The 18,359-nt window shown below is 39.1% G+C and overlaps 1 protein-coding gene across 2 annotated transcripts; it reads right to left on the reverse strand.

Moving 5' to 3' along the window:
- Positions 1–16,961, reverse strand: nol10 (nucleolar protein 10). 2 transcript variants are annotated; one of them, XM_028001488.1, is made up of 21 exons: positions 16,830–16,959; positions 16,303–16,348; positions 16,108–16,206; positions 15,941–16,018; positions 15,821–15,858; positions 15,058–15,194; positions 14,907–14,972; positions 14,758–14,818; positions 12,828–12,913; positions 12,488–12,566; positions 11,598–11,747; positions 11,417–11,483; positions 10,467–10,519; positions 7,004–7,130; positions 5,830–5,909; positions 5,600–5,698; positions 5,192–5,284; positions 3,869–4,045; positions 2,117–2,418; positions 1,930–2,032; positions 1–1,312 (listed from the first exon to the last, which is right to left on the reverse strand). In XM_028001488.1, exons 1-21 carry the CDS (start codon positions 16,893–16,895, stop codon positions 1,169–1,171), a joined length of 2,151 nt encoding a protein of 716 aa, XP_027857289.1. In that variant the 5' UTR covers positions 16,896–16,959; the 3' UTR covers positions 1–1,168. The 2 variants fall into 2 exon arrangements, with proteins under 2 accessions (XP_027857289.1, XP_027857288.1); XM_028001487.1 differs by having other exon boundaries at positions 15,821–16,018; positions 16,830–16,961.
- Between the last annotated feature and the right edge of the window lie 1,398 nt (positions 16,962–18,359).

Genomic DNA, 18,359 nt, shown 5'->3' on the forward strand with positions numbered 1-18,359 from the left:
TCAAACTATCAGAGTTTATTCAGAGTTGTAGGACATTGTTACAGCTGTGGGGAGAAGGGATTTCCTGCAGCAGTCAGGAGATCTGAAAAAGCATCTGGCTGAAGACACTTTTGTTGTGACCAATACGTTTTCCATTTTCTGAAAAGTATCTCTTCTGGAGTTTGTCACAGAATAAGTCAGGCTGGACTGTGTTAAATTCACAGGAAAAGCAGATGCATGATGTCGTCTGTAGCTTTAACTCTACAATGATCAGCAAACATTACCTTAATCTGAAAAGAGGACTTCGGACGACAGTCCAGGCTTTTATTTCCCTTTCCCAGTGGTTCTAGAACACAACAGCTGAAGTTTGTGTTCTGGGTACATCTCTATGTGTTGGCTTTCAAAAACAGCATTTTCCTTCCACTAAACTTTTCATTAACATCTTTACATACAAGTTTCACACTTTTTTTGGGATGTTTCCATTGTGCACAAAATGCAATGACTGCGAGCACATTCAGCCCTCTCAACTAGGAGCTTTTTCATAGCTTCAGCCATGCTTATAATACAACTATTAGGGTAGATGACAAGTTTGTTAAGAAATATAGAAAATATACATTTTTGCTATAAGGTAATAAAGCTTTTGTGAAGAACTAAAATGTATCCGATAATTCTGCAAAATAATCTAACAACAATGTGAATGGACACCACAAAAACCATGGTCAAAAGATTTCTAAAATCATTAAATTTAGATGATGAATGAAGGAAGAGCTTTCTACAAATATATTACAAAATTTAAGTTATACATTAACAAAATTATGGGTCAGCAATAGAAAATAACAAAACATTGTTAAAATAACACATTTGTTCCTGTCCTGGTTTGAAACTAGCCTTTTGAGGAGTTTCCTGAAATCTCAACCAGCTAGCGATCTATTCACAGACAGGACTCTGACATGTCATCTTGTTTTACCATTAACACAGACACTGACAGCGGCAGTCTGTTTTTAATATCCATGGAGTTCGCAGACAAGGGGCTCAGACCACCCAGGAGTTGAACAAACTTCCCACTAAATCGGATTGACACTTATTTTCTGGTCTTGCAGTCTGATTTAATCTCTCCGACCACAGGCAGGAGGAGACTAGGTGGAAAAAAAGTCAAAGACACATTTGATCTCAGTTGTGCTGTCTTTCTTCAGAAGCGGCCTCTTCCTCTTCCTCTTCCTCTCCCCCGTCCTCTCCCACGAGCGCTGCTCAGGTGCCCAGCAGAGCGTCTCAGCTTCTTCCTCTCCTCGTGGTGTTCTCTCTCCGCCTGCTGCTGCTTCCTCTGCTGCTCCGACTGCACACAGGACATCAATAAGGATGTTCAACGTTTTCCATATGTGGATGTAAGGTCACAACCTGGCTGTCACTATTCCATATTCCATATTCTATTTCCATATTCTGTATTACAACAGTATATCTTTGACTGGGAAATAGCTATTATGAAAGACGATTTAGCAGAAAAACTTCCTGGAGGCATGCCAGAGAGACGCCTTTTCGTTCCTTCCCTCATAAATGTGAAGCGTTTGCTAAACATGAATAGGACTTTCAGTGACAGTGTTTGGTCTCTTCAGATGAGATTGAGCTTTACAGCAACAATCTGGACAGAAACAAAGGTTCAAAAAGTGGGAAAGCAGCTCATGCCAACTGCTGTACACAGTAGAAGATCTGTGATGCTCTGGGCCTGTTTGTTTTTACTACGGTGAAAAATTGTAAGCATTTCTTTCTCTCACTACACTTATTATCTTTCTGTAGATGAACACAAAGACCTTCCCAGCTCGCTCCCCTTCACCTTAAGCTGCTTCATTTACAGCTAACACCATGTTTTATTGTTGCATGCCGTTCTCCTGAAGCGAAACGATGTGAAACATTTACAGGAGCAACAGTAACTCTGGATTATTTGCACCCGTGTACCTTTTTGAGAGTGAAGGTCAGCTGTTTGCTGCCCACCGCCGTGTCCGCTGTGCTGCTGATTCCTGAGCTTTCCTCCAACTTTAGCCTCTCCTCCAGAGAAGCCCTGAAAACAAACAAACATTTAGCAAACAGAGCGATGAGGACGGGACGGATCAGAACAGAACTATTCTCTGTAAACCCGACGTACTTCTGCAGTTTCTGCTTGTGGGCCATGTCGCCAAAACTCCTGAACTCCTCTCCGGCTTTGAGCTGATAAAACTGCAGCTGACTTGTCTTCTTGCTCTCGGTCTCGTCTCCTCTGCCCTGTTTCCGCTCCAGCAGGACGGTGTTGCGGTCAGCATCCCTCCTCTCCTGCCGCCGTCGGTCTCTGTCCTCCTGCCACAGTAGCCGCCGCTGCTCCCTCACCTCCTCCACCCAGCTCTTGTCGTCGTCAGAGCTCTCTTCCTCAGAGCTGGCTCGCCCTTCTGGCTCCTCTTCTTCATCTGCCACCTAACCAGAGAAAATTATTCTTGTGATTATGACATAAAGATGGTGTTTAAATGTCCCTTTTAAAACACAGTCTTCCTCCTCATAAACACCTAACTACTGTAGTCATGTAGCAACGGTAAAGCCCAACATACTAAACACAAGGATTTCAGATTATGTTTAAGGTTCCAAAATAACCTAATGAAACGTTTGTCTTAAATTCCAACTTTCCAATTTTAACTGAGAAACTTTATGTATACTTTTAGCTTTCCTTGACTCATAAACATTCTTATACAAAGTCTGGCTGGAACCATCTGGACCAAATTGTATGGAAAAGATAAATAACAATGAAAGCACCTTACTATTACATAATTATGAAAAAAACTTCATTTTTCACAAGCGTCAGCATTATTGGTAGAAATGTGCAAAGAGTTCTTGATGATCAGCAAGCCTAGATTCAACAATGAAGAGCTATTTACACAGCTTTTGTGACATCTTCACAAAAATAAATACGGTCCATTTCAAAATCTAACTCATGAACTTGTACAGAATAAAGCAGTTGTAAGTGTGGAATCTTGAGTTCCTCCTGAGAATATCACCTAAATACCAAAAATAGCAAGCAAGTGCATTTCGTCAACAGAATACATAAACATAAATGTATGTTTTTCAAAATTTATCTTGATTTGGGAAATGATAAAAGCAAACTCCATGCTATTCTAGAGTTTTCAAGACTGCGTAAGAATCTTGTAAGTGGGACGGAAAGGCCCATTTCTATTAACCACTCTTCAAAAATTATAAAACATACCATCCAAATAAGGAAAATGTGTGTTAATCTTCCCAAGTCAGGTATTGCTGCATATTGCCATATTTTTTCCACATACACCAGGAAAAAGCTTTCTATTTCTCATTCTGCCACTGTGTGATTTTTGTCAGAAGTGACTAAGAGTGAGATTTTGTCAGGAAACCCTCCGGGGCAGATACATGTAAAACAGATGATGAATATGTAAAAAAAAAAAACAACAACATTTGATTCCCGCTGTAAAGTACGGTGGGGGATGTGTGATAGTGTGGGCCTGGTTTTATTTTTGAAGGACCCTGGAACCTTGTTTGAGTTTTAAACATTACAAACACAAATACGAGGACATTTTAGCTCAATAAAACTGCCAAAAATTGAAAATGGGCCACGATTTGTTCTTTCAGACAGGATAACAATCCAAAACATATAACCCTATAAACACCAGATGCCTTCTGGATATCTGATTGCACGTTCAAGACTTAAATCTCAGAGAAAAATAATCGGATCTGAATTTTTTTTGTGTGGACTTTTGCACGTCTTTACCAGGGAAAATAGCTATTTCTCCAAATGATGTTCTTTTCATACTTATTTTCCCCACCATATATCAAAATCAACAAACTCTAACCTCCTGGTAGAAGCAATAAAAAGTCAACATCATACCACACAATTAAATGTTACCTGCTGGACGTCGGCCTCCTGCTGAGCCAGCAGCCGCAGCTTCTTCTTCCTCTTCTGTCCCACCTTGGAGACGATGGGGTTGAGCAGCCGGAACTCCTCGCTCTGCTCGTCCACCTGGTAGTCCGGGTTCTCGAACATCACCTTGAAGCGGTCGTCTCCCAGGATGGTGGGGAGAGCCTGCAGATGTCGCATGCAAAGGTTAAACGGTCAATAAGTCATAAGTATTTCATCACTTGATCTCTTAACTGAGCCGTTGTCTGTTGGAGTAGACTGTAAAATGTGTTGGGATACAATGACAAAGTTAGTTTGGAACATTTTCTTAGTTTCAATAATGAAACAAAAATTATGTTGCAAGTTTATCATGAACCAAAACCTACGGTGGCCCTGAGGTGCAAACCACTTCAGCAAATTGAAAGCACAATTACAAAAGCACTACAACATTAACGAAAGCACTACAACATTAACAAAACAGAAAGGGTATGTCCCAGTTGGAGGCCTGAGAGATCGCTGATTGGACGACAGTGCTTTTGAACCGGAAGTTATCGCTTGAGCGGGTCGGTCAGTTGTTGCGATACGTTATAGCGTCCGCAATATTGAAAGTGGCTTATCTACCAGCAAGCTAATACAAGTAAATGGACCAAACTTTGTAAAGTGCCGTTCTGCAAAGTATTTCAAGTTAATGAATGCCACTGACACAACCTCTCACACATTATTATATATAGGAATGAAAAAAACAAAAAAAACAAAACAAAGGACAACGTTTTGAACTTTTTGATGTGATTATTTAATTGTTTTGGGGCACAATAATTGCATTTGATACAGCTGATTCTGATAAATCGTTTTTATTGATGAACACACACACATACCTTTACAGTGGAACATATTAACACAATTCCATAATTCAATGTGCATTTGCTATTTCAAGATATGAATTAAAAATGTAAAGTAAAGGCAGTGGGTCCACTTTGTGCAGTAAAACCGTTGAAACTAGTCCACGCAGCATGTTTTCTCCACTGCCACTGTCAAGATGGCGGTGACGTAATAGGACTCTGCGTATACGTATTCATACCTATTGCCCAATCAGCAATTTCTTAGGTCTCCAACTGGGACAAACCCTTTCCGTTTTGTTAATGTTGTAGTGCTTTCGTAATATGTTAATGTTGTAGTGCTTTCGTTAATGTTGTAGTGCTTTCGTAATTTGTAATTGTGCTTTCAATTTGCTGAAGTGGTTTGCACTTCAGGGCCACCATAAAAACCAGTTATTATTTCTGAGAAGTGACAAGGTGTGACCGCTCCAACTGGTATGCCGTCATATTTTCCTACCTTGCCCTTCTTCTTCCTGGAAGCCAGCTCTGCCTCTTCATCTCCCTCCTCCATCAGCTTGAGAGCCAGCTCCTTGTTCACCTTCGGCAGCTTCTGTCTCATCACAACAAAATGTACTTTCGATACAAACAAACACAAAGTCTGATGACGCAGACTGCTGTTCACATCCTCAAATTACACTTCCAAGTCTAGCGTTCTTAGAGCTCATAATGTTTTTTCCACATTTGGAGCCAGTTCGGACAGGATGAGAGGACGCAAATATTTTGATGTGTCGCAACAGCTCAGCTGGTTGAAACCAGGGGAATCTTGTCTGCAATGAGCAGCTATTGAATAAGACTAATGTAAGAAAAGGTTGCACCACAAAACAGTACTTATGGGAAAGTTTGTCATCTTTCCAGCACTCCTCACCTGAACCTGGACTCTCTGCGTTCTGGACTCATCGATCTTCTGCCGGATCTTGTCCTTGCGGTATTCCTCATACGCAAAAGGATTTGCCATGGTTTTCACCTGAAGCCGAGTCAAATGTTACAATTGTGATATTTGACCTTTTGGCAACATCGGGATGCCACATGATCTCCGTAATGGTTCCAATAAATATTTCAGAGTGAAACAACCCGACACATTAGCAGACATCCCACCTTGTGATACAGCCTTATGTCCATGAAAAAGCCGTGCATGTAGGCTCTCAGGAGAGACGACCCAATCAGGTGAGACAAACCTGGAGAAAAAACATCAAAACTGAATTCACATGAAAGAAATACATTCATGGTTCCTTAAAAGATGAATCCGGCTGATTTTATCTTTGATTTTTTTGGGGGCCAAACTATGATCCTATTTGAACAGCTTCTACACATTTGTCCTGTTAAGATAAAAAAAACAAAAAAAAAACGGTCACTAACCACTACAAATACTGGGCTTCCACTGTATTATTAAAATATTACAACCATTAAACAGAAGATTTGGGTGAGAACTGTGAGTTGATCTTTTCACCATTTTCTCTGCCACTGTATTTGGTGCATACGTTAAACTGACAATGAGTCACTGAATATTTTTCTGCCATTACAATAATTAGTGGGATCTGCTTTTGCAGGTCGAGGAACACGTACTTTGGAACTGGAATTTACACCTTTATATGTTCCTATATCACCTCACCTGTGGCTAAAATTATTGGGAGCATTTATAAATGTGTGATTGGCCAGAAACACACAAAAGTCAGATAATAAAGATGGAAAAATATTAAACTCAAAAATATATTTTCATGTATATTGAGAAAGTTACTAAATGTGAGCAATTTCTTCTATATTGGTTACTTATGCTTTTTTTTATGCAGAAGAAAAAAAGTGTATAAAACTCATCATCAGAACCTGATGAAGCATCTCTTCAGTTCATTAGTGGGTGAGGTGTGAGTGGTAGCAGATGTACGCTGGACGAGTTCAAGCCTGCAACAGCAGGAACTCCCAGAAAGTGGAGCAACCTGCTTTTCCTGGGAATGTCAATCCGTAAACTCGGTAGACCCCTGCATGGTTATGTAAGAGCCGCGGATCCTGTAAATCAACACCGCTGTCCCTCAGGACCAACCCCCAGCATCTCCCTTTATTCCACACCAACCAACCCGCTTCCTGCTCTGCTGTAATCTGATCTCGCTACTGCTGAGGCTGCATTCCAGTGTTCATTCAACCCCTGCAGGGTTCTCTGCCTGCATACCTAGAGTCTCTCAATCAATCCCCCAGGCCTCTGCTCAGCACAGAGGCTCTCAGTTCATGGGAACTGAGAGTCTCATCATTAGAGCATTTCACTGCGGCAATGTCTCACCCAGATTCTCCAGGTCCTTGCGAGTGACAAACTTGTAGTCGTCGTAGACCGTGCTCTCCGGGCTCTCCTCCAGCTCCTCCGTCAGGCTGTCCAGGAACGAGCACCAGCGAGGAGCCGGGCCCAAAGCCTGAAACACAGGAGCGGCACGCTTCAAACACGACTCATATTTAGACTCTCAGAGAAATCTGGCGTGTATTTGTTGAAGCAAAAATAGCCTGGCTGCTCCCAAACATTTCCATTACAGTCAGAAGTGAACGGTGCGTCTTTGTAGGACACAAGGCAAAGTTTTCACTTAAAACGTTGTGATGGACTGAAATGATCTTACATATAAAAAGCAAGTTTGCAAACATTTACAACTCCTGTGAGTGTGATATTTTCACACTGCTGTTTGGAATCGTTTTCAGTGACAGAGTTTCTGCTCAGATGTAAACAGCTGACTGGAAACCAACTAAAACAAGATTTTATCTGCTTATTGCTTTTCTCAAACTGATCTTTTATTTAAAAATTCAGCACAGGAGGTTTTCTAAGAATTTCGGACAAAATTTTGCACGTATCTTGGGCTTTAAATATTAAAAATGCAAAAGTAGAATGTAAAAAGGAACGAGAGTTGAATGGATGGATGAATGGCCAAACAGACGAATGGGGGAAAACAGATGGGATAATAGATAGATAAACAGACAGATGATTAAATGAATGGGTTGATGAAAGAAGGATAAACAAATGAATCAACAGATGAATAATATACAATCTAACATAAAACCTGCAAATATACTCAAATTAAAATTACACACTTTTAAAAATCATGAAAGTTAATAATTTTCCTTGTTTTCTCTATTTCCTTACCAGCAAGTTTATTTCCAGTGTTTAAAACTCAAGGTTTCCCCCCAAAAACTTGCTAAGCCTGGTGGTTTGGTGCTTGGACAGTCATTCATCCAGCAGCCCACCGTGTTTTTGAGTTAAAAAATGTTTAAAGCTGAAAGGAAATTTCAAAATATCACTTGATAATTATGTGTTATTGGAAGATTAATACCTGAACACCAACTATAAAATTGTAAAAAATGCAAACATTTTAAAAAGACTTAAATAAAAAAGTAATGCTTAGAAAAGCCTGGTGGCCCGCCAGGCTTACAATACACCAGAGGAATACACACTGAAAACCTTTAAATGAATTAAAGGACAAAAATGAGAGATGCTTCTAAATATTTGTGATTACCCGGTTTGGGATTTATTCTTTAATCTTGTGGGTTATTTCTATGCCATGTAAGCTGTGTTGGAAATAAATATGTAATATTTTAATCACAATGGAAGCTTACGGTTTTAATGTAAAAATTAATGTAATTTGCTTTAGAACTAAATAGTATGGGCAAAAAAAGTAAGTAAATGTTTAACAGTCAAAAAAACTGTTACTTAAAGTTTAAACTCTTACTGAACTGGATCATGATTTGATGGGGAAGAATCAAGTACAAATTGTTATTTATTGAAAATTGCATCAGCTCAGAACTTTGCTCCCTCTTTAATAATGGTGGCATGTTGATGTCTTCGTTTGTTGATATGAGCAGCAATGGCTTTCAGTGTAATCTTTGCTTAAGCCTTAAGGGTTATGCAATCATGGTGGAAAATGTTATGCATTTTCGCTTGATATCTAACCCGCTCAGCCAACATGAAAAATACTATTTTACTGTAGGTTGACTCTGGACAAAATGTCATGTCGCCAATTTAAACCCAATCCAGCGTCCAATCGTTCTTCAGTTCCATCACAGTACATGAAGCTGATCAAGTCTCTTCTGAAGGAAACATCTCAAAAACATCAACGGGCTGCATTTACAAGTCCCAGCATATTTTAGGCACTTCATTGACTCTGACTCAGTAAAGAGTCAGGACTAGAAGCGATAAAAGCAAGTCAAGACTGATCTCAGATCAGAACTGCACTTCTCAGAAAAACACATCACTCTTTGAATTAACATTGAGAAAGAACACCAGGTGTGCATGTGGCTCAACAGGTTCTAACCTAGAGACCCATTAAGTTGAAGCAATCAATTTATCACAGCTGAAATACAACAAGTGTGCCTCCAATGTAAATAAGATTCTTCCATCTTCTTTCATCAAATATTTCACTGAAATACTGGCCTGTTTTTTTAGATGTTGAACAACTTTAAAGCATATTCTGTGTGGGAGACTGATGAAATTTGTTTTCTTTATGAATTGTAAAGAGTTTTCTGTGTTTTCATGTTTAACACTGCTATAAACACATTTTAGCTAAAACCATTTACCTTTCATCCAGCTCCAACAGCACAACCACAAACCTACGTGTAGTTGTGCTGAATAAATTTTGTAGACAAAATAATTTGTTTTAATTTTCATAGTAAAAAGTCCCTTTTTATGGTCCAATTTAGAGTTTTACGAGCTAAACAAAGATGGTCCTAGTCTGGTTTACTAAGTGGCATTTTTTGAATGCACAGAGTGTGACTATGCTGCATTGTTCAGCAGTCTGAGTTTATCTGACTGGATTAAAACCTGAATTTGACTCCACTGTTCTGAGATATACAAGAGTCGGTACACAACTAAATACTACATGTTTAGTAAACTTCAAAAAGTTGTTATAAAAATGTCATGAAATAAGTTTTCTGGGAATCTGGCAAAGATTACTTTGTCACCTTGTCATTGTATCTAGGATGAAAGGTTTATCCAACCAGGAATGTCCTCATTTACACAAAGCAGAGCAGAGTTTACAGTACACACGCACACGCACACGCTATTCTGATCTGTTCTCTTTCTAAATAAACTGACTTCTCTTCTTTTGTTGTCTGCTTCTACAGAGTTACTCAGAAGTTTAAATAGAGTCACCTTATGCATAAAGTTGAGAACCTTTGCTTAATGTGTTGTGGAGTATTTTATTCACTCCACAACCAGCAAGCATCATCTTTACTACTTCATACCACTCATCTCTGTGACCAAACAGCTCAATCTCTGTCCCGTCTTTCCTCCAGGAGTCATATGGTTCTACCATGTGGACAGCTGCCAATTCTGAGCGTCAATTCACAACAACAGTCCCTGTTGCTGTGAACTGGCTTTTAACACCTTGATTTTACAGCATTTTCTAGCTTATGATGGGCTTCTTAGTTCTGAAGAAGCCTTGGTTTTATTGGGGAGAGGAAAATTTGGGCAAATGAGTGAAACATTCACAAAACTGGGTTTTCTAGCAGAAAACTCATTTTCAAAAGGACAAAGCTTACAATAAGGGTCCTGAATGACCTTGGAGTGCTTCCTGTTAGGAATGGTGGACCATATTTAAAAGTCAAGAAACCAACCACTTTAAAAAGGATGAGTGGATGTAAAATCCTGAATGACACTGTTAACATCTCATTAATTCATGACTGAGTCCATGTCTGTCTGTCTGCTTCTATCACACAGTGAGGCAGTGTTGCACATGAACATGCAGTGAGCATGGCGTCTCCGTACTCACCGGGATGTAGAACGTGTTCATTTTGGGGTCTTCATTGGCCGTGAAAAGCATTCCTGTTCATGACATACAACACAGTGAGGAACGTAAGACAAAGACAGTAAACAATAACTCTGATCAGAAAGCTTTGCTGTAGAATGAAGGTAAGTTTAATTTAAAAAATAATATTAGTAATAATAATATTAGTAGTATGAATAATAAGTTCAGAAATATTTTTTTTTCTCATTTCAATGGCAAACTGACAATTGAAGAGAGCTTGTAAAGAAATGAGCCGCTGGAAAATTTTACAAAATGGCGCCCCCTAGAGGTCAATCAATTACAAAAACAAAACAAAAAAACGGTCTATGACTCCCTGGATGAACCTTATTCTAATTCAGAAAAAAATTATATTGAGATTATTAAAACTACAATTATATATTAACCTTGAAAATCATTTAGAATGAAGATTATTTCATTTATTAATTTCTATCATTTTCTATTTTTCTAGACAACTCTTATTCTACTTATAACAGCAAAGTGAGCACAAGTATTTTTTCTTGAATATATTTTTTATTGCTTACAAGATTTGGTATTCATGGTGGTTCTGGTGTTAATTAAAGAGGTAAAACAGGGGAAAAAAATTCTGTTATTTCTGATGTTGACATTTGATTTGACGTTTGAAATATGTAAAATTACAGGCATCTTCCTAATCATGACATGTTCAACAGCTAGAGTAACAACAAAATAAATCCATGAATTCAACTGTTTTTGTTGACTTAAATAAAACAGTTAAACTATATCTTGAGCTTTGGACAACACAAAATTTCTCCTTCGACATAATACTTCCACCTAAAATACTGGTTCTTATTGCCAAGATACCATTAATGTTTCAGTCACAACAAAAAGAAGTGACCATTGTCTACTTTCTCACAGTTTCAAGAATGTGCAGCAATCATAAAAAGTAATGTTCGTACCTGAATTGGGGTACATGCAGACATCATTGAGGTCGCTCTGTGGCTGTATGGAGGAGAACAGCTTCCCCTGCAGAGCAGAGTAGAAAGGACAAATGCAATTTATAGACATCACAACACATCTTCAACTGTATATTGTTTTTACTGGCAGACAGCAGAATATTGACTCGCTGTTCTTCCTTACCGAGTCTTTGTTCCAGATCTTTATGATCTTGGAATCAGCCGACACAATGAGGTCCAGCTGGTCGTGGAAGTTCAAAGATTTGATTGGCAAGTTGTAGAAGTGATCTTTGACCAGCAGCGGTTGGCTGGAGCGCAGGTCATACAGCAGCACCTGGGAGAAAAAGACAAAGTGGAGAGAGGGAATCAGTAACAATCACAAGAGAATACATAAAATACCTTTTTTCTTTACTTTTTTCCCTGTTCTGATATAAAATTTAGCTTTTGCAGGTAGGGTATGTCCATTTTTCCATTTAAAATGTCCCACTGCGTCATAGATCCCCTGCTTTCCTTAATAGTGGGCATAAAGTGCTTTTTCACCTTATTGCTCTGTGTTTTGCAACAAATCCTTTTGGAGTTTTTGTAGCTGGAAAGCTCAATTTTAGTCTCATCAGAAACAGACCGCTTTATGTTTTTGATGGTAGGACAGATGGGTTTCTATAGGCATGTCAGCCAAGCCACCAGTTGGCAATTAGAAAGCATCTAATGGTTGTTAAGGGAACAGGGTTTTATTACTGCAAATAGTAGGCGCCACAATAATTGTGGTTTGTGATTTTGAAAAAAAAAGGAAAAAAAACAAACATAAAATAATAAAATGCAATTTTAAAAAAATCTTAAAATGCCCTAATCCCGACTAATACTGACTGGCTTTTTCAGTATGAGATTATGTTTCTGCAATAAAACATCTTGCTTGCTAATAGATATGAAAGGGGTTTATTTTCATAAATATATGGTGTAGTATAATAGCCAAAATTTACACTAAAAGGAGATTTTGTGTAAATAAAACTCAATGTTGTAGGTTTTTTTTATCTAAATAGTCACAAAATGAAGTTGAGGCTTTTCTGTTGAACTCACCTGTCCAGTGCTGGTGCCCACTGCCATAGTGAGGGAACCATTAAACTTCAGAGCACTGATGGACGGTAAACCCTGAACCCTGTCAGCAATCAGAAAGTCACAGCAATCACCACAAAGACCAAACATAAAACTCAAAGACAAATATGATGTCTGACACAGACTGGAGCTGGAAACTCGCTCTGACTCAAAGAAAAGTCTGATATTTCAACACGCAGCCTTCATTTTCACAGCTTGCTGCCTGTTTTTCAGGGAGAAAAGCACCATGTGGCTACATATGCATCGGCACGCTGAGATCATCCGAGAGGACGCGACAATCTGAGCGTGGCAGCTCGGTGCTTACTCTGTTCCTTCAGTCAGGCTGCTCAGGGCGCAGTCCAGAACGCCCACTCGGTTCCGGATGCGAGGGTCCCAACATTCGACCCTTCCCTGGTGAACAGACAGAGCAGATCACAGCCAGTCAGAAAATCACAGTTTAGAGTTTTAACAGAGAAGTAGCATGTATTTTCAGTGATTAAATTACTCTTCGAATAGATGCTGCAGCATAAAGACTAGAGTGTTTTCTTCACACTGCTGGCCTAAAGTGTTTGGCTCCGTCATGTTGGCTCGGGGAGCGGCTTCCTAATTCAAATGTTAAGATTCCTTCAACTTAAAACTCAACTTAAATCAACAGCTTCTCAGAAATCACCAAAAAATAAAATAACAGATTATATCACACCTTTAAAAAGTAGCCGAAAAATGTTAAGTGTTGATTTAGTGTTGACTCCTGAACAACAGTTCTGCTTTTACTGAATGAAAATGATTAAAAAGATATATTATTCAGCTCTTGGGTAAACCACAAAAACAATTAATCCAACAATTTGTGGTCCTAAAATCCTCCAATGCAAAAAAATTATTAAAAGACTTCTTCAACCACATTAAACATCCAAACTAAAATAAAGGGTAAAAATAAAGCCTACCTTCTTTTAACTCGATTGTCTAATTGAAAGGATAAAAATGATCTAGTTTATAAACAGGTTTTAAAATTGTTAAAATTCTAACTTAAGTGAATAAAGAGAAATTGTGACTTATTCTTCTTTAAGCTGTGTTGGTTTATTGATGATTTAATTTCATAAGGTTCTGGTGTAATGTTTCTTGACTGGCTGTGTGTTACATTACAAAAAATGAAATGAATGTTTTAATTCGTCTAAGCAGAATTTTTATGTTTTTTTTTTTAATGATAAGAGTATTTCCTGTGCAATGAACAACCATGTTTGTTTATCAAACGTAGGCTTGGAATAACTCTCAAGTTTAACAACTGAGCTCTGTTCCATCTGAGAGCTTTTCATTAAAACTAAACGTCTGTTGCTGAAACAACAAAATAAGTGTTTCTTTCGGGAGCACTAATGCTTGAACAGCATAGGACATTGTTGTGAGGTGTTGAGAGGTGTCACTGAGCGTGGGATTTGGTGTTGTAAGCGTGGGAGGTCACAACAGAAAACAGCAGACACACCTCATTTGCGTGTCTTATGCACATGCAAATGAGGTAAGTTGCATGTTTACAGCAAGCAGGACAGCTTTTTTTTTAAAGATTTTACTTTCATTTCATTCTGAGCAAACACGATAGCTCAGAATGAAAGCAGCAAAAATTATAATCTCAGTTTGTGTGTCCTGCGGAAGTAGCCAACATTGAAAATGCACAAGATAGCTCCTTCCTATATTGGAGTGTGTGCTTTCTTGCTTATATTTACACTGCTTGCAAAGTGTTTGCAATAATACGTCAGCTAACTGCCTGGAGGACCCGCAGACCAGAGTGACAACTAAACGCTGCAAGAGTAAATTTAGTTTCTGAGTTGTTGCAAACTGTGGCAACCAGAGACAAGGAGATGAGCATTTTAGCAGTCAGTTTAGAAACTGATGTGTGAACAGCATATGTATGCAGACTGTCATCAAAACCCCACATGCTGCAGTGATAAACTGGCCAAGACAATATAACATGTTGAATATGACTGATTTAGATCAGATTAAAATGGTCTTCAAACAATATTATCATTTATCGCAATCATTTTTTAAACATGCCCTGCGACAGACTGGCGACCTGTCCAGGGTGTACCCCGCCTCTCGCCCGGAACGTAGCTGGAGATGGGCACCAGCAACCCTCCCGACCCCATTAGGGACAAGGGTGAACAGAAAATGGATGGATGGATGGATGGATTTTTTAAACAATTAATCGCTCAGCAAAATTTGTTATCGTGACAGGCCACAACATGGGCATCAAAAAACGCAGCGCTCACCTCAGAGGTTCCAGTTGCGAATAAATGATGAACAGGGTTGATGTCACAAACATTGTTCTCCCTGGGTGATGACAAAACAAAAATCCATCATGAACAAAGACGACAAATCATGCAAGCCTCGAGATAAGCAAGCATCTCTCAGTACGTACACGCCGTCTGTCTGAAGGGAGTTGAGGAAGCGCCCCTGCTCCAGGTTCAGTCTGTACACCTCGGAACTGTGAGTGAAAACAAGCATTAGGGAAACTTTTGTGAGGGAAACAAAAGTTGCCCTCACCAGCTAACACTGCTTTCCAGTCTCACCTCATCCCCACAAAGTAGAGGTCGCAGGAGGGATAGTGGTAGGAAAAGTCCCGTCCGAACTTTGGGATCCGAGTCTTGTAGTAGTGGCCTTGTTGGGCGTGGAACTCCACATGGCGGTCGCACTGCAAAAGAACCAGCTGCAAGAGAACACAGAGATTATCGGCACGCTGAAACCTAAGAGCAGTTAAAAATGTTTGGGTGAGCTCATGTTCCAATCTTGTTACTGCAGCAACAATTTTAGCAGTTATTAGAAAATAGGACAATGAGCTGAAAACACCACATGTTCCGCTTCATCACCACAGTGAATATACTTTGATAACAAGAAGATATTTTTTTATCATTTATGGCAACTTTTGACCACACAGAAAACCTTGTTTTGCCAAAGATCTTCCATGCAGCAACATTTTACTAGATTCATGGAAGCAAATAGGTGAAGAGGGCAGATTTCTTCTAACTTTAACCTCTGTTTCAACTCACAGAGCTTTTGTTTTATGGAGAGAAACAGTTCAATCCAATTCAGATCATGGCAAAGCATGACGTTTGTCAGGTAAGAAAGTTTGATGTGTTACCTGGGTTTTTCTCTATGTCTGCAGTTAAAGCAAAACCCTGTTAGGATCAATAGACCTGTTTATCAAAAAATAAATAAATAAATAAATAAAAAAAACAATTATGGCTCTGAACAATATTCCATCTGCCATTGACGGACGTGACTGTGTAGCGAAAAACAAACTGGAAATCAATAATTAAGAACAAAATCTCTCACCTTTGAGTAATCATCTGACAGGATGTCAAAAGCCACAACTGTAAGAAGAAGAAGAAAAAAGAAAACAGTAAAACCCAATGTTCCAGAAGGGGCTAGAAAAGATACACGAGAAAAACCTACCATCTGAATCCAAACATCGCTCAAATTTAAGGGACAGCTGATATGTGTCATAGCAGCGAACTCTGGGTTTGTATGTTCCTGAGGGGAAAATACAGTCAATGAGCGTTTTCATCTTTCTGCAGTGATAAATTACAGGAGGGTTTTCTGAAGTCAAAAGATGGTCTTACCTGCTGCCAGGATGAACTGACCGTCTCGGGACGCTTTGATAGAGGTGCACACTGTGGGCATCTCGAAGTCCTGAATGAGTTCAATCCGCCGCTGGATGTCTGAAAAACAAAAATAAAAAGGAAGGGGAAAGCAATGCTTAAAACTTTGAACAAATTAACTTGTCTGCAGTGCTGACAATGAAGCGATCCACTCACCAACATCTTTTTTCTGAAGCTGTCTTTTCTTTCGATCTGACAACCACTGCAACAAGTAGAAAGAAGTGAGGATATTTCAACAGATAAAAAAAAACAGGAGAATTTTGAATTCTATAATCCCCACACTTATTTAAGCCAGCACAGTCGTGTTATAGAAAACAGTAAAGGACTGATTACACACCGTTGAGGTGCTCTTGTGCTACTTTTGAATCACCGGTGTGTTTTGTCTTTCAGCATTATTATACAGAAAAATAAAAAGGGCAATACAACACCTCGGAATTAATCAATCAATGCAATAAATTAAAGCCGAATGTTGCTACCTTACATAATCAATTGGCTAATAAGGAAAAGGCACACGACACACGAGAATATTGTGGTTCATCAATGCATTTCTATTTGTGCTGCTTTTTGGCGAGTAGCATGTAAAGTCTACTTTGGTGGTAATAGCCACTGTAGTAAACAGCATCTGAGAGATAGCAATTTCAATTAAACCGTTACAGTAACTTTGATCGCATGGAGTATTATACCTCAGGGAGAGACTTTCCATAACTTAGATTGTAAATCTTCACATCGTTCACGTTTGAAATCTGCATTTCTAGGGGTTCGTCGATTCCTCATACACGTTGTTGTACCCCGGCAACCTGTGAGTCTCTATAAAGTGTCCGGCTAGAAACAACATCCGCTTAGCATTCTGGTCATTTTAAAAACGTAGAAATTTTTGTATAATTTTATTTTATTTTATTTTTTACTTTTCAAACTTAGAAATGTACGAGTTTTTTCAAGAATATTTCTGAGATTAATTTCAAATTTTCGGGGTTTTTCTTTTGCTGCGGAAATGTATTCCTTATTTTAGAGTACGGAGTCCCCTAGGGGACATGAAGATTTTTTTTCTCTTGGATTTCCTCTCAATAAGTAATAGAGTACGTACTGACTCCTCTAGGGGACACTGAGGTTTTTTTTTCTTTTGCGTTACCTCACAAAAGTATTGCATTCCTTTGCAATACTTTTGCAATAGATTTTGCGTTCTAGAAGACTCACCAACAGCGGCAAAAAAAAGTCGCGAATACCTTGAAGAAGAATTTTCGGCTGCTCTTCATCACTTTTCTGCATATACATGCATCTGTACATCCACCCATCCATCTATTAACCCATCCATTAATTCATACAGTTTTTTTCCCACAGTTCAAAAACATGAGGTTAGATCGATAGACTACACTGGGATTAAAATTGAGACTGTTGAGCGCCCAGCGATGAGCATGTCTATCGAACCTGCGTAGGTTCGTAGGTGTGCATCACCTACGAACCTCAATGATGCACACAGTTTTTTTCGAAGCTCTGTATCAATAATCATTGAAATTTTTTTTAATCTCATGATTGTATTAGGAGGGCTGCACAGTGGCGCAGTTGGTAGCACTGTTGCCTTGCAGCAAGAAGGTCCTGGGTTCGATTCCCGGCCGGGGTCTTTCTGCATGGAGTTTGCATGTTCTCCCTGTGCATGCGTGGGTTCTCTCCGGGTACTCCGGCTTCCTCCCACAGTCCAAAAACATGACTGTTAGGTTAATTGGTCTATCTAAATTCTCCCTAGGTGTGTGTTTGTGTGTGAATGGTTGTTTGTCCTGTCTGTCTTTGTGTTGCCCTGCGACAGACTGGCGACCTGTCCAGGGTGTACCCCGCCTCCCGCCTGGAACGTAGCTGGAGATGGGCACCAGCAACCCTCCCGACCCCATTAGGGACAAGGGTGCACAGAAATTGGATGGAGGGATGGATGGATTGTATTAGGAGTTAGGTTTTTAGAAGTTACTCTGGATTAAAAAGGCAATTGAAAGAAATGGTGACTTTAAATTAATTTGAAAAAAGCAATCATGAACTGGACAGTGATACAAAATATTGTTTAAATATTATTTACCTGAGTTAGGCTACCTCACACTTTGGTTGTCTTTCCAGTTTTACTTCACTTCTTTGTACACATTGTTCAGTCATGGATAATGCATTATTTTGCTTAGAGTTTTGTATTTGTAAAAATAAGCCTTTAAAAAAACAAGATTTAATATTTCATG

This window comes from Xiphophorus couchianus, chromosome 19 (assembly GCF_001444195.1).
Source record: "Xiphophorus couchianus chromosome 19, X_couchianus-1.0, whole genome shotgun sequence".
In the NCBI taxonomy this organism is placed as follows: Eukaryota; Metazoa; Chordata; class Actinopteri; order Cyprinodontiformes; family Poeciliidae; genus Xiphophorus; species Xiphophorus couchianus.

Bases quoted from the DNA above. Each gene is read 5' to 3' on its own strand.
- nol10 (XM_028001487.1), bottom strand. From the start codon at position 16,849: ATGGAAAGTCTCTCCCTGAG. The intron at 16,207-16,302 runs GTGAGTGGATCG...TTTGTTTTTCAG, and splicing joins GCTTCAGAAAAAAGATGTTG to ACATCCAGCGGCGGATTGAA. The intron at 14,819-14,906 runs GTACGTACTGAG...GTCATCACCCAG, and splicing joins TCCCTTCAGACAGACGGCGT to GGAGAACAATGTTTGTGACA.